This window comes from Tamandua tetradactyla, chromosome 21 (genome assembly GCF_023851605.1).
Source record: "Tamandua tetradactyla isolate mTamTet1 chromosome 21, mTamTet1.pri, whole genome shotgun sequence".
Classification (NCBI taxonomy): Eukaryota; Metazoa; Chordata; class Mammalia; order Pilosa; family Myrmecophagidae; genus Tamandua; species Tamandua tetradactyla.
Genome location: NC_135347.1, coordinates 37,622,083 through 37,639,011, shown reverse-complemented (window position 1 = coordinate 37,639,011; position 16,929 = coordinate 37,622,083). Strand labels below are relative to the sequence as shown.

The 16,929-nt window shown below is 40.6% G+C and overlaps 1 protein-coding gene across 2 annotated transcripts in view; it reads right to left on the bottom strand.

The window, feature by feature from the left end:
* ARB2A (ARB2 cotranscriptional regulator A) overlaps positions 1 to 16,929 on the bottom strand; it is a 545,745-nt gene that overhangs the window by 19,038 nt on the left and 509,778 nt on the right. Inside the window, exon 11 of one of the 2 annotated variants that reach the window (XM_077139149.1) lies at positions 12,261 to 15,255. The exons of the other annotated variant lie outside the window; for it this stretch is intronic. Coding sequence (XP_076995264.1) covers positions 15,113 to 15,255 — 143 coding nt within the window. The 3' untranslated portion in view covers positions 12,261 to 15,112. Of the gene's footprint in view, positions 1 to 12,260; positions 15,256 to 16,929 lie in introns of those variants that run through there. 2 annotated transcript variants of the gene reach the window in all.

Here is a 16,929-nt window from a genome sequence, read left to right as displayed (position 1 = left end):
TACACTTTACTAAGAACTTAAAGGTCTCACAGAACCCAGATTTGGCTACTCATAGTGAAGTTCCCATCATCTTCAAATATTACCTGGCCTTTTTTCTTCACCCCCTTTTCGAATAACTGCATTCATGAGGAAAAATGCATCCTCTGGCCCCTAGCAAGTTGGTATATACTGGGCCATATTCTGAGGTTTTGACTATTATTTTGTGATCAATTCTGTTAAAATTTCTATTTATTTTTGGATCTCAACCTTTCTGGGTCACAAAAGTCCCCACAAGTAACACAGCAATAAATCCGAACAAAAATAAGACAGATTTCCTCATCGTTGTGTAATAAAGTTAAAGGACATTGTTTTGTCAGACAAGCACTAAGTAGAAAATAAATCTCAGAGTCTGGGGAAACAAAACGGAGCGCTGTTGGCATGTGTGTAAATTTACTTTTAAAAGCAATAAATCAATGTTAAATTAAACAGCTGGGTACCCTGACTAGGAGAGGGTTCCGTGTTTTAGATGATGTTGATGGGAGAAATGTACTATTTTACCAGACACAGACCAAAAAATAAAGTTAAATTTTAATTGTGATCCAAGGCGAAAAAAAAAAAGGCTTGGGAACTTCTTCTCTGAACTTCAGAAAGGAGGAAGGGAAGAGGAAGCAGCACGAATTTTATCTACTGCCCATCCTCAGATTTTTACACTTGTTTCATACATAAGGAGAACAAGGAGATCTCATAGATGTGTTAGATGTTTTTTAAACTGTTGGTTAAGCTCTGAAGTCCTCTTTCTATTGGCTTAGGTTTCTTGGTTGCATTGTGATTTTTTCCTCTGTAAATACTATAAAATATGGAGATATTTTAATGGGTATGTTGAGAATATTATTATCTAAAACATCCTTTATTCTTGATGTGGTTGTTTTGCACAGCAAATAGCATAGGATAAAAATAAGGAGAGCTATTTTTCATATTTTTTTATGTTTATTTCCATTAAGAAGCTGTCTGCGGTTGGAGTAACATTTAAAGCTCAACTGGAACATTTTAATACTTTATTTTCTAAGTTTTTCTCTAAAAACCCCCACTTCACTGGGGAAAATTGCAGTGGAGGTTGTGGGGGACAGAACAATAGAAAACCCTAGCTCTGTCTCTGTATTCTAAGGACAATATGAATCAATGAATTAGTACAGAGGCAATATACAATAGCAGGAAATTAGGAGTACTTTGAGGCTAGCATGTATGTACACTGAATTTTTTCCAGCCTTAAATGAAATCCTAGAAAGTCTCGACAGAAGTTCTTCAGGAAGCAGGCACATTGTTGGGATGAACTCTCTTAGTCTTTTGAATTCAGATTGACAGGTGGAAAAGAAAAATATGGGGTGCTTGCCTGTATAAAAGCCAGAGGACTATTCTCTAGTTTCTTCATAACACTCCCAGAAGCTTTGTTTTATAGTTACATTATTAGCCCAGCTCCAAAGAATATTCATATAATCAGGTTACATCCAACTTTAAAACATGGAAAAAGTACTATTTTCCCCCTCAAGCTACAAACTAACAGGGGTACTTGGCAGCATCCTTTTGCCACCTTTGACTTTTCTTCAGCCAAAGGAAGTATCAAAGACCCTATTGCCTAGAGAAAAATCAAGTTATACTATTTATATTTAGAAGGCAACCTTCAGCTTCCATGATCATTTGAGGCTTGTTAAATATACCTGCATCTTATGCCACATGGAAATAGCTCAGATTGTTCACCAAGAGACTTCTGAGCAGCCTTGTAAACTCAGAATGACTTTTCAAATCCAGATCAATTTCCCAGCATTGCACTTTCCTCTGCACTGAAGCCCATAGAGTCAATTCAGCCCAAGGTGAGGCTTTCAGGCTCAGCTCTTTGTCTGGTTGTGGAGAGGACGATGCAGAGCCAATAGACCAAGGGCTGGTTTGGGGAGGGGGGATAGAGAGCCTGCTTGTTCTAATTAAAGACAATAGCAACCCTGGGAGGAGCTGTCCTTTAGCCTTAGCTTGAGGCAGAAACTGTCTGTCTCACCTTAGTAAAGTTTGTTGGAGCTGACGGGTGGAGTGAAGAGTAAAAACATGCAAGTGGTGCTGGCCTCAGGTGAGACTGGGCTGGTGGCTAAGTCGCATCAAGTGCATTTTTAAGTCTCCCTTTGCCTTCCCCATCCACTGGTCTCTCGGTGCTCTGTCCTCCACTCAAATGCACTTGGATTCTAACTTTGCTTGCTAGATGGCGCTCGGTGTCTCAGGACCTTCCGTTTCAGAATTTAAGCGGCATCTTAGCACCATTTCTCTCAACTAGTTGTGGGCATTTATTTAACACAGTGCTGGCAATGTTACTACTGCCCTTGTTTTTGTCACTCTTTGTTCATTCTTTGATTAAGGAAGTATCCAGGTGGGAATTGTCCATCTTAACCCATATAATAATATTTAGCAAAACTCTGCACCTGAATCTAGGACACATTTACAGCTCAATTACTCGTTCTGCTACATTTACGAAGCACCTTAGTAACTTTTCCCCCAGTAATCTGATTGAAGTTTTCAGGAAGAAGAAAACTCAGCAAGTCCAGATGTTTATTTGCAATCCTTCAGGTTTACACCACAGCCCACCACTACTCCCCATTCTCATTGCAGGATGAATTAAGCTGATCCTAGGGAACTTATTACTTTTGTCAATATGGTATATCATTACTTGATTTTTAAATGTTATGATTTATTTGAAGTCCAAATACAAAAAATTCATGTCTCTGAAGAGATGTACTTTAATATTAGTAATAAAAGCCACCACAAAACTGGCTTTACAGGAAGGGTGATTTGTGGATTCTAATGTATATTTATTTTAATCAAGTGACTCTTCTTAGATATTCAAAGCACTTTTCTTTGGAATTTCTTTGTGTTGAGGCACAAAGAGGGAACATCAGTAGTTCTGTTTCTAATGGGAAAAAATTGAGGGCAAAAAAGACCTGCATATTGTTTTGTCGGATGAAGATGTCACTTCCACGGTACCCACTGCTCTCATGCTATTCTAAGTCCCTTCAAGCAAAGGTTGCAGGTGAGGAAGGCAATAGCTGCAAACGAAATAAAAATATCTATTTATAGACATTTTACCCACACTTTAAGAAAGGAGATTTTAACTTGTTATTTGCTTTAAGGGTTTAGATAAGCAATTTGTACAGAAACACTCCACCTTAGGGAAAATTAACAACATTCAGAGTTGGGTGGTTTGGGTCCCTTTTGTCAAGCCTTGGCTGCTTGGTGAGGAACGCCACAAAGTCTCTGTCTAGGTGTTAGGCTGAAACTAGCAGGCGCTGAAAACTTAAAGCGGAAAATTTACAACTTGATCAACCCCAGTCATACACCCAAAAACCTGCTACTGGTGCAAACATATGTTCCAGATTAAGTTAAGCAAATGGCTCTCACATTCTCGGGGTTGAAAGTTAATCATGAAAATTCAAATCTGAGAGAGTTGTGCTTCCAATGGACCACCAGATCCTCACATGCTCACAAATCCCATCCAGTCATTTCATATTTTTATTGCCTTCTTGAGAACCTAGTTTCGCATCTCCCGCATGTTGAATTCAGTGAGGTATTATTTTCTGGAAACACGTGTGGTTTTAGAAGTTAGCTCACTTGGAAAATGGGTGCATTCTTCCCTCTAATTTTAAACTGCTAGATAGTTGAAGTGTAACTCAGTTGTTCTAATTTTTTTTCCCTACTTCCTCGTATGGCTACTAACTTTAAAAGGCATAAATCAAACTGCAGAGTTTATTTTAAAGTTCTTTAAAGTTTCTTCCACTAGAGGAGTAGGTGGGTTTTTTTTTTTCACAGCATGAGACAAAATAAAGAAGTGTTACCAAAGCCTTTAATTATGCCAAAAGACTGAAATCTTGATTTTTCTTTTAATGGGGGTAACTGTCTTTCGCAACTTCCCTGAGGTCGCCAAGCCCTCTCCCAGTTCCATTATTTGAAGACCAGTCTGGCTACTTAGATGTATTGTAAAGAAGTTTAGAATTAATTTCCCACTACATTTCCAAGACAGCTCCCAGGGCAGGTTACAGAGAATGGAGCCAGGTGCCAGGTATGCCAGGGTAAGACCTGAAGTCATCCTCCATTACCTCCCAGTGTCCAAATGATCATCCTGCAGATTTTAACCAATATTGTCAAGTTGAAGTTTGGTAGTTATTGTTTACACCTCTCCCTTCCCCAAGGGGTCTTGGCAAATGTTTAAGAGATTATTGATTTCCAAGAAACCAAATAAAGAAGTCTGTTCTTTCATAACATATGAAATACACACTTTTCTTTGACTAAATAGGCAGTATACATTTGACATTGACAAATGGGCAAGAGACAGGGAAACTTATTTAAAAAGACTTTGAAGGGAAAAAAATGGATAGGACAGCAGCAGTCCTGTAGAATTAATAGAATTAATGGTAGAGCTTGAGTAGAAAGGAAAAAAGTGACCGTCTATGCTGTAAATGGTTTAAAGTTTCATTGAGTACACACATGTTGCAAGGAAACATCATTGAAGAAACTCCTGTCCGGGGACCTTGCTAGAATCTCTCAACTTTGGATTTATCTGAAAGAAAATGAGTTTCCCATACCTTTCTCCACATTTTTCCCTGGCAAAAGTGGAGCCGAAATAGTCACTCAAATATGGGATTTCCAATTTACTTAGAATAAGTAAAAAAGTCACTCTGAAGCTGGGTCAGGAAAACATTTTCTCTTTTTTAGTAAGAAATTCCAAACTGATTAAATAGATCTTTACTTCGTCCTCCAGTCATAAGGGAATTCCTCGATGCATGAAAGAGATTCTCAAAACCGAAACAGAGAAAATAAACCCTAGGCACTCAGGAACTCAAGGAAGTGTGATCCATTCCATTCTCAAATCTCCACAATTCCCTGCACTAGCAAGGAGAGTCCCACGTGCTTCCCCACACCTGGTTTCCTCTCCTCGCTCCTGAACCCTGAAAGACTAGCGGGAAATATTTCATTCATCCAAAGATGGGAGCTCAAGTCGTGAAATGAGATCCTGAGAAGGGCCCCACTGCAGAAACGCCAACGGGACGGAGAGAGTTGGGTTGCGGAGGAGAGTGCGCGCTGGTGGCGGTGGGCAGGACGTCCGCGAGATGTGAGCCAAGGAGTCACCGTTGCTCAACAGGTTCCCTTTGCGGCCCTGCACACTTCCGCCGCCACACGGCTGCGACCACGCGAGTTCTCCCGCGGGCGTCCGATGGCGGCACCCCACTTGCTGCTCCCTCCCCGCGTGGCCGGGCCCCGCCGGCGCCCACCTGGCTCAGTGTCTGGGCGAAACGGCTCTTGAGACCGCAAGCGTGACCACCTTACGTGGGGAAAAAATATCTTTGGGGAGAACTTAGTAATGTCTTTGTCGACTAGGAAAGGAGCAAAAGTTTGTGTAAACAGCGCTTATAAGAGCAAGCAGCGTGTTTATGGCATTTTGCGAAATCAGACGAAACTGCTACCCCGTGAAACATTTCAGAACATATTTGTGTGTCTAAGAGATAGAAACGCATAGTATTTGGAAGCTCAATTGTTGCTGAGCTGGGGAACTCACGGAAAGTTTTCGTTGCGACGCTATGTCAAATCGAGAATAAATCGGGATATGTACTGTCGTCTGCGTTCTCTACAGAAGCAATTTTAAAATCGGTTTCTCGAGGTTACTTCATAGCAAAGAAATCCCTTAACTTGAGATACCGTGTCCTCTCCCTTTTTCACCTATTCCTGGCCCTTCCGAGTAAATTTTGGATTATGGTGTTCTGAAACTTTCTCTGTACGATCGATCTCTAACAAAAATTTTGGTTTTGGCCATCTCATCTGCTCTAAACGTATTATTTTTGTCCCCAAAGTGGATTCAGGGGAAGAGACGACTAGAGTACGGCGCCGGCGGGAGAAAGATTTCCCCCAAAGGCCAACAAGTGAGGCGAGCTTCAGCGTAGCAAGGTGCAAAAGCTCGAAATCTTTAAAAACTCATCTTGTTTAGGAGTGGTGACTTAAGAGTTGCTAGGGAGACCACTCTGTGAAAAAGACACCACAGGGAAGTGATCTGCCTTTATTGCACTTTGTTTAACGCGACAGAAAAAAAAGTCAAACAGGGAGCTGTGCGGCGAAGCACGCCTCGGACCGAGGTCTGCCAGGAGGCGCGGTGGGGGTTAGCGCCCGCGCCCGCCCTTAGGCGCTGCGGGATCCGGGTGGCCGGGCTCGGCGGCGCGCGGCGGGGGCTGCGGGGCCGCCTCTCTCGGGCGGTCGGCGACCCGCGCCTGGGCGCACCCAAGCCAGTCCCGCGGCCGCCGCCACCGACAGAGGCGCGGATCCAAGGGCCAGGGGGGCCTCGGGTGCAGCCCTTGCAACTCAAGCCGCTCGCAACTGAGCCCACGAGCCCGGGGGACAGTGTGCTCCCGGTACAAAGCGCTTAAATCCCTGTCGGCACAGAATCTGCCAACTAAGGGGCTGGGGTGAGACGCGGGCCAAAGAAAAGTTAGGGGCGGGAGACCGCTACCGTAGAAATGACTGGGAGTGGCACCGCTTTCGCTAGGAGCACCCAGCGTAGATTGGATGCAAATTCGGGGAGACACGCAGGCAAATGGTGTGTCAACTCGGGGCGTTTGAACTACTTAACGCCGGGCTTGGAGCAAGAGACTCTCCACCTACCCGCTGCATGCTCTTTAAACTCGTGGCTTTGGGCTCAGATCCTAAGATTTCGAGAGCCGGTTTCCTACGGTGGGGGGAGTGGTCGGGGAGAGGAATCGGTGAGGGCTGGAACTTCGGGGTTCTGGCCAAGGGGAGAGGGAAGGGGGCGTGCTGGGCGCTGTCCATGGTGCTGGGAAGAGCGCGGCTTCACTCCGCTTCACGTCGCCGTTTCCAAACCGAACTCAGGTGTAAAAAGGGGAAAGGGAAACACCTCGTGCGGATTGTTTTCCTCTCTCCCCGCCAATGTAGAAAATATCCATGTGCCGGTAGAATTTAAACAGGACCCTAGGAGAGTTCTATTTCTTTCTCAGTATTTACTGCACAGTTAGACAACACCGTTAAACGGCCATTATAAGATAGTTTCCTCCTTAAAGTGTTTCATATTTCAAAGTAATGTAACCAGCAATTCTTGATGAACAAAGTAAAGAGGCAGGGAGAGAGAAAGAGACAGCTATTTCCAGATTTGATAGGAAATAAAAGCACAGCATGACTTAATCTGCTAGATAACATGAGTTTATTGAGAAAATATTAAAAATACGTAGAATCAATTTCACCCGAATAGCTCTCTAAATTCTACACTTCCCAAACACAGTTACATACATAGATAGTCATCATGAATAAAAGGGATGATTTAACTATTTCAATTTACATTTGGGATGGCTAAGATTTCAATCTAAGTTCTAAAATGGTATGCTAAAAATGCATTCTCTTAAAACAAATTTGATTTCTTGAATGTAGGATAGAGATAGAAATTATTTCTAAATTAGGGTAAAGAACAAAACAGAAACACAACCTATCTAGTAGGTGAATCACACTTTTTGTAAATAATAACATTAACATGCATTTATGAAATCGTATGACATATTTCAGGTAGAATATTAACTATGGTTGATCCCAACCAAAAATGTGAAAAACAGGAAAAGAATTTATCTTAATTGTGTTAATCATGAAAATCTTACTTAGCTCTGGTGAATTGAATCCATGTGAACAAGGAAGAAGGAAAAGGGCATGAATTCAAACAGCTGACACAATGATCAGCAGCAACTGACAGCATCTCATTTGATATTTGATATCAAGCACTAGATCAATATTTGTGAGATCAATGCAATTTTAATGGTTTTCTTTTGAAACTGTATGAAAGCCAAATTGTGACACTCTGTGCTAGGGATATTTTTAGAACTGGTTATTCCAGGGGATGATATTAAGTAATTTACTGAAGCAAAGCAAAGCAAAAGCAAAAGGAAATGAAAAAAAAAAACCCCATCACAACAAACCATCAATATTTCTTTAGTTGATAAATTCTGATTATCCAAGTACCCAGAGAAGGTGTGATTATTTATTGGAAAAAAAGCCATTTATTTAATTATGGCTCAAAAAAAAAAAAAACAAAGAAAAAAGAAGCCTTTGAAAAATTATTTGGATATACAGGAAGATGAACTGGATCACAGATATCTTTTTCAGACCGAATGGGATTAGGTGTTACTTGAGCAAAATGAAATGAAAATGATAAAAAGAGAAAACGTAGGCCTTTCAGCTATAGGGTCAATTCCTTCATGTGTGGAACTTTGTGGGAAATAACTGTTGTTTTTTTTCTCTCTCCTTTGCAGAGTAAAAATCCAAAACTGTATGTGAGAGCCCTATCTGAAACTCAGCAATGCTCTCACAAAGATGAAATGCAGAAAAAAGTATTTAGGTATAAATATTGTCTATCTTTCTTTTAAGAGTCTAGTCCTTAAAAATAAAATGCAAGTTGATTTATTTCCTGAGGCACACAGGTCCTAAACCTATAGTTATATTTTGAGTCATTTGCCTGTCAGCTGATTTTGTTTGATAATGCTAAACTTGGATTTGTTTGTTTTTACAGATTCAATTTTGAGGAATTTTCACCCTGAGAAATCCAAGACCTTCAGTCCAAACAGCAATTTCTGGGAAGTAGATGATAAGGGAGGGAGGAGGAGGGAGTGGAACCAGGTGAGCAGTCAGGTAAGAACAGTAGCACAGGTGAGACGTGGTGGTTCTGAGCAGTGTTTGTGACAAGCACATGTTCAAGTTTTCAGATTAGAAAAGAAATCTGTAATTCAACTGTAATTTTAAAACCTGGGAGAAATCGGTTTCTTTTTTCAGCTGACACAATAGATTTATTTTAGGAAATTTGTGATGCCTGATCTAAGCTCATCCTTTTTCAGAGAATAAATACTTCAAAACTATGATTCTTAGACACTTTTCTTCAAATGTTTCCTTTTTTCCTAATGTTTTTCTTGATGACAGTAAACTGTCTTATAGAGAAACTAATTTATTATTACATACAGATCACTTCAAATAAAAGACATTGAATAATTTGCTCTTAAATGAAATTCATAACTGAGTCCTTTTGCAGTAGAATTAAATCAAGCACCTAGTATCTTCTTCAGACTCTAGGTAAAGGCATATTTTCCCGGATTTTAATAATTCTATAAAAGCAGTCACTCTCTGCATGTGTCTCTATGCTCTATTGTATTTCAAATTTGGCAGATTGCCTACAAACTGAAGACATCAACAGTTTAAATCAATTTTTTCTTTAATGAAATAAAACCAACCTTAAACACACACATATACATAACATACAAATAGAGGATTTACAAATGCAAGTGAACTTGAGGCATTTTAAAACAGTATTTATTACAGTGCCTGTAGAATTTGAATATGACAAATGTATTTAATAGAAAATGTTTAGAAATATTCATGATGACTGACATATACCAAATACCTATGTTATAGGCACTGAAAAGATACACACATATACACATATATGTTGTGTCTGCGTTTCAGGAGAAATGGACAAGAATGGACATATGTACTCCATGGATGGATATTGATATTTATGTATATATGTGTGTGTATATATATATATATATGTGTGTGTATGTATATATGCGTGTGTATATATATATATGTGTGTGTGTATGTATATATGTATATATATATAGTAATCAGCCTTAAAAAAACCTGAGTTATTTCAAAGAAGAAAATGAACTGTATATTAATTGTAGTTAATTTGGACTTCTTTTTGACTAATTGTAATTTGAACAATAATTCTCAATAGATATGAAGGACAGTTCTTCAAATTTAAAAGTTTTAGGGCTCCCAAAGTGCTGCTCTTCTTAAGCCACTTTGAAGTAATGCTAGTGAGTCTAAGATCCAGATCTACATGTTAATCTCTAGTTTTGCCTTCAAACAGAATTCAGTTACAAAGACCTTGGAAAGATTTTGAATCTATTCAGGAGACGAAAACTCTTTAATTTTCTGAGGAGTAAAAACTCCCCAAGAAACTTCATATAGCTTCTTAGATTTTGCTTAGCATACGTGATAAAACATTGATTGTTGCAGTTTGGTGACCCATGAAATTTGGGGGTTAGTTTTCTCTTCAGACCAGAGCATATAATTATGCAAATAAAGAGCTGTCACTGATCTAGTGAAATACTCACAAACACATGCACTCTGAAATTGGACAGAAAAGTGAAAATGGTTGGTGATGTGATGGTGCCATGGTTTGTTTTCCTGCCAAGTTTCTATCCAAGTTCATTATTCAAATTGTAAACTTTTAAAAGAGACATATCATTCTTGGGTGTTAGTTTGTCTTTTCATTTCAGATTCTTTGTATTGGAACTACAGGCTGGCTACAAAGTACAGTTCAACATTATTTTACCTATGACGGTTTCCCATATTATCCAATGTAATAACCAAGGAAGAAAACGCAGAATGGTCTGGAAAGAAAGATGCAGGAGCTCTCTAGATTTCTTTCTAGAAGCAGCCTTCATGTTCATTTCAAGTAGACCCTAATTCCAACAATACAAAGAATATAGTGAAAAGTTTTTCATAAATCTCAAGGTGAAAGACTGGGAAGGCCTCGTGAATTAAGTCAAATTTCCATTTTTCAAGCTCTTTACACTCACAGGGAAAATAATGGTCACCGTGTGATGTCCACTTAATGGTCAAACTTTCAGGACTACTTTCTACCATCTAGCAATTTAAACCAACATAGACTTCTTGGTGACTTTAACCTTTGTGGTTCATTTACAATTACTCTTCCTGTAAAACCTTTGTGCTAAGACTTAACAAGAGTTCTTCACTCCAATCATGCTCTTTGGCATTGAGGTCTCCCAATTCCAAAGTTACCATTGCACAGGCTCTTGCATAATTTCAGATGTCATGGAGAGTGCCACTGATGAAATCTGAGAAGGCTCATGTCAGACCACTGACTGCTAAAGACATCACTACATGAAAGATCAGTGGTGTGAAACTTTAAAAACATCGATCCAAATGAATCAATTAAATCAACATTCATCCCTCCTAAGTGTGGGGTTTAAGACTATCATTGTTGCTTTTTTTTTTTTTTTTGCCCTACATAGATTTTGAGATAAACGATGGAATGCTTTGATGGCTACTTCTATTCTCGAATCTCCGTTAATCGACTTTGTGCTATTTCCTTCTTTTCAACATCTTCCACTTGGTGTACATTCTTTACTTTTAGTACAGTGCATGACAGTTGCAATGCTTTAAATCTAAAACCGCCTAACAAAGCGGACGCTTTAGGTAGGGTAGCTTTAAGCTCTGTGAAGTGTTGATTAAAAACCCTTTCCCAGACTCAAACTGATCTTTTTGGAGATTAATAGAATATTAGATAAAAGGAAGACGAACAATTCAAGAGACTCCCACTCAGTCATTCTATACAAGGAAGGAAGGAAGGAAAGTATTCAATTTTTGAAAGGGAGTACCTCCTGGAGTCCTTTATTTTATATTATTACAGCCTTAATAAGTAATCATAAAACAACTATCAGCATTATCCTTTTTTTTTTGCCATCTATATTTCAAAGATGAGAACGTTCCACATTTAAAGACATTTTTCTCCATGGAGGCATGAGCAAAGTTTTGGAGAAATTTTTAAACTTTCTGTAATAATATTCTTTCTTAAATGAGTTAGAATGACTGACACCAACAGGAAACTGCCAACTTACAGTAAAACTATAACAGAAGACACATGTGTCTGGATTCAGAAAAACATGAAAAGATATCTAGTTTATCAGCACTAATAAATACAGTTAAATATTTTGTTACCACACCCTCTCAAAGGAATTTAAGTTTTTAAGGAAGGAGTAGTTATAAAATAAATGTAAACAAGTTACTTTCAGATTGGACATAATACATCAAAGACACATATATAGGAATTTGGGAACAATTTAATATCACCAGACTCTTTTTGCAGAATTCATTTATTTATGGAACATTAAAATTTATTTTATAAAACAATAGTTTAACAATGGGTTATTTAAATTTCCTTGATAGCTAAGGAGATATTTTGGACGCTAAAAACAAACATCTTAAAAAAAAGTTAGCTTTGTGAAAGTTGACTCACTTGAAGCCTGGATATTCCTATCACAGCAACAATAATAGAATAATAGACAGTTATAGGGCTTAAAATATCAAGGAGTGTTGTTTTACCATTGTTTCCAGGTTTCTGCTTCTATTAACCTCTGCACATTGGTGAATAAATGAATTTCACAGCAAGAATAATACATCTCTGCTTGTTGGGAAAATTGTTTTTATTTTAAAATGGTAAACAGAAGTATATAATATATAGGAAACTCCTGTGCTTTACTTTTTAATGGTATGAACAATAATGCAATACAAATCAAAGCACAAGGCAGAAACTTGAGAAAAGAACAATTATTACAGGTAGATTCCACACATCCCCTCCCTTCAAATATCCATGATAACTTTTAAAGACTGACCAAATCCCATGGTTAAGTACCCTTAGAAAGCTCCAAAGCAATACCTGGCTTTTAAGTTTGGACACGACTATTTGGCATCTTAGATGTAATAACAACTTCTTTCCCATTCTACTTTCTCTAAGAACTAAGTATATTTAAAACAAAGAGCCCACATCCTAACTTTAAATCTCTATTCTCCTAAAAGCCAGTCTAAAGAAACCAAAATGTGAAGATCGGAGCAGAAATATTGTTAATATCTGGCTGCTCTCAAGCAGACGGGCTACTACCAATTGCTTGTTGTTGCTACAGGAAAACTGCTACATTTGTACCAACAGACCCATAATCAACAGGTTAAAAAAAATCCTACATTACAAGGAGTCTGATCAGTTATCAGTTGGCGGTCTGCGGGTTTGCCTAGCTCTCTCCAGGTTGCGGCAGCTCTCATCCTCAATGTGAAATTACATTTACACAACTTAAAATTGCAAATAGTTCTCTACAGATAGTTAACCAAGCCCTAACAACCCAGTCGTTTTAAAGTATTACAGAGAATTAACCAGTGATTTACTCTAGTTACAAGGAAAAGTTATTAAAAAAGAGGTGAGAAAATTGAAAGAAGAAATAGGAGTGATGGGGTTTATAAGCTGAGCACATTTAACTTTTCTCTAATTTAGCTACAGAAGCTGCATGAATTTAGCATTGCACAAGCGCTGATTTTAAAAAGAAATGCTGTAAAGTTAATTTCCTGCGAACGTTTTCAAATAGGCCACACAGTTTATATTCAATCCGCATCAACTCTCAAATCCTCTCCCTGAAACATACCATTACCTTACAGACGTCACCACTGTTCTAAAACAGGAGAGACTGGGCATTGGGATTATACATTTTTAAGCTATCCAGGAGTTGCATAAAAGGCCATTTTGATATTTACTTTTCTGTTGTTTCTGTTTAGATAACATGAAAACATACAGTCATATCCACTGAAGAAGATCACTTTAATTTACCATAATTAAAACTGTAAGAATTAATGTACTTCTATGTCAAACATAGCGTGAGATAGTTTTAAAACTTGCTGAAGTAGATTTATATTATAAAAACATCTACCTATGAGGTGATTGATTTTAAGTTATTTTCTGAGGGATTAAGACAGTTCTAAGCCATTTTGGGTACATTTTTTCATGTCCTCAAATAAGGCAGGTATATTAATTGTTACATACATTTTAAAAAAGGATGGAAAAATATTAAGTTCATGTCACCATCTATTAGAAACAGAATATTCACTAGGTGATTAAATTCTTCAAGTAATTAAAAATTCATCATGTTAAAATTTAATATTTTAATTCAAAAGTCAGCAAAATCTTAACTTATTTTACCACTTGCATTTCACAGTGTTGGCCAGACCTTAGGTGGATTTAAAACGCTTAATTGTTGCAATTATAGGGCAAAACCCTACAGAACAACTGGAGTGCTAAAAATTACACCACTGGACTGAGAAAATATTTCATACCAGGTCGCGCCCTTTACCTTGGAGTAGAAAAATATAAGGATAATTTTAGTCCCACTTAGCCTTTCAGGAGGAAAAGGCTCCTGAGGACACAGGTTCATTTTCCTGGTGACAATAAAAAAATGTTTACCCTTCAAAGGGCCTAGTTCCATGAAAGTTCAGAACAGATCATTCTAGTTAGGATCGAAGACAACAACAAACTTTCGCCACATTAAAATTTATAAAGCAAAACTTGAGTGTGTTATTTAAACTACAATTTACACTCAAAGCACATTATATACTTAAAAACTAAAATAAATTGTAATAATGAAGCTGGAAATTCCATTGAGAAGGGGACCTTTCACACATATACTTAAAAGATCTGCTCATCATTATGTTTTGGTTTAAAAGTCTCTTCTGTAATTAGAGACGGGTAAAATCTCATATTCAACTGGCAAGGATTTTGAGCAGTAATGTGGATTCGGTACTTGATAAGATTTTTATGCACAGTTTTTCTTCTGGTCTCAGGGAAAATAGATCGTTAGGGAGAAAATAACTTGCACACCCTAAACGACGTGGCGCATCATGGCATTCGTGTCCTCAATTTAAATTTGGCTTTTCTGAGGGGGTAAAAATCTTACAAGTAAAAAAAAGAGAGAGGCATAAGATGCCCTCAGGGAAAAACTATTTAAGATGGAAGTTTGAAATCTGGAGTAAAACTTGCTCTTGTTCAGAGGAAAAGAAATGCACAGGACATGATTGACGGCCCGGATGGGGGGTGGGGGGAGGCAGCGGCTGCGCTCCGGCGGGCGGTAGGACCGCGCAGACGCCGCTTGCCCCGCAGCGCCGGCGCGGCTCGGTCAGGCAATTTACTGGCGAGCGGGGCGCGCCGGGCAGGGGCAGGGCGCTGTCAGCCTTAATCTGCGCGTTGACGGGCGGCGCGGCCCGAGCTCAGCCCGCAGGAAGCGCGACCAGTGAACCCATATTGCTTTGACAGTTGCACTCATCTTGAAATAATGCAAAACGCTATTTAGACGTATATATCACGACCCTGTGCTCTAGGAAGAAAACAATCTAATGAGGGGCTGGGAGTGTGCTCGCCGACGACAAGCAGTTAGGAGACGTGTGGATGCATGCTCGGGTGGGGCGCCTTTCCTTCCCCTCCCCCGTCTCGCTCGCTCTCCTCTTACAACTCTTCGTGTTTTATTCTGTGGGAGCGTCGCGTCAGAGCCGGCTTGAGGGAACTGGTCTTTGCCTCAGAGGCTTCGGTAAAGAATTTGAAAATAGACGGGAAGCTCTTCCAGGAAGTCAGCTCGTGACGGTCGGTGCCTGCAAAAACCACAGATTCGGTTACCAGGCGGCCTCGCTCCCGCGGGGTGCGGGTGAAGGCGGGGACGGCCAGGCCGAGCCGAGACAGACGCAGGGCCGCCCTCCGCTCCCGGCTCCTGGCGCCCGGCCCCGGCCTCCGCTCCCGGTCCCACCCCTCGAGCCCGAGGGCCCCGCGCCCAGCCCGGCCCAGGACACTGCAGCGCCCCGCCCCCCGCCCCCGCGCGCGCCCCCCGCCCCCGCGCAGCCTCTCCGCCCCCGCGCACGCCCCCTCGCGGGCGGGAGATTCCGCACTCGTGAGGCCAGGGAGGCGAGGCGGGCCCGGCGCGTGGCTGGCGGTCGCGGCGAGAAGACGCGGCCTGCCGGGCTCGCCCCAGCACACCTGTACCTGGGGGTTACTTTGCTCCCCAGCGCTCAGAAGAACCTGCGCTGCCGCCAAGTCTGCGTCTCCATAGGCGGCGCTCCCGTGCCTCGCGTCGGAAATCACGCCCCGACGCGCGCGCGCGCAGCGGGAACATCTCCCGCGGGTCGCAGGAGGCGCGGCCGGGCGGGCCCCAAGGGCCCTCAGCCCCTCCCGGCCAATCGGGGCGCTCGGCGGGAAGGGCCACTTCCCCTCCCTCCTGGAAACCACCCACTTCCCCAGGCTGGGAGCGCGCGGGGATTGGCTTCCCCTGCAGGCGAGCGGGATTCCGCTCCAGCACACGCCCCGCAGCACCCAAGTTTCTTTGCTTTCCACGAGGAAAAAAAAAAAGTCAGATTATTTTTGTTTCTCCTGGAGGCTGTGCTGTTAGGACTGCCTCAGTGAGGTTACTGGGACCAAAGCATATGGGGTGCTTAACGAAGGACCCTATTCAAAATAAACTATGTCTTCAAGTGTCCTAGCAGGCTACGTTTTTACAGATTTTAGGGGAGAGTTTTAAAAAAGCTAAAACAAAAAAGAAAAAAACGTGTCAAAGCAGTGGCTACTAAAAGAGCACCCAAGCCTCATATTTTGTCAAGAGGCATTCAGTTTAGAAAATGCAGGTCTAGTTGTCAATTTACGGGGTTATTTTGTATCACTATAGCTTCTCTCTGTTCCTTCGATTATTTAATACTAACGTACAGTATTTCTCAAATAAAATCTGCCTTCAGCTAAACACAGGCAGCAAATAGCATTGATACAGACATAAGAATAGGTGAGAACAATTATCTGTTTTTTTACTCCCTGTTAATGTCATTTTATCAGTAGCTTCGTAACTCTGGACATTTTTTTTTGTCAGAAAATAAAAATAATAATTACTAAGACTCTCCCATAGAAATTAGTTGAATAGCTTTGAAACAGCTGAAATACCTTTCTAGAACACCCAATTATGCAGAGATGCTGCCTCGAAGTCTCAGATTCTGGGCCTCTGTCTGATACTTTAACATTGTTAATGATAATTCTTTAGTCTGTAATAGTAGGTCATTGCTATGGTTACTCTACAATGGTGCAACACTTTGCTTTCCCCTTCAGCTATTCGCTGAGACCTGGTAACCACATTTGTTGCCTAGCAACAGTTTTGTGACAGTATCACAATCTGGGAGTTACAACAATAACGATGCTATGGCTGCAGTCTGCCAGAGAGCAGAAAGCTACAGTCTGTGCATGTGACTTAGCTGTGGGAGCTGGCCTACAAGGACCAGCACAAGGGACCCTTC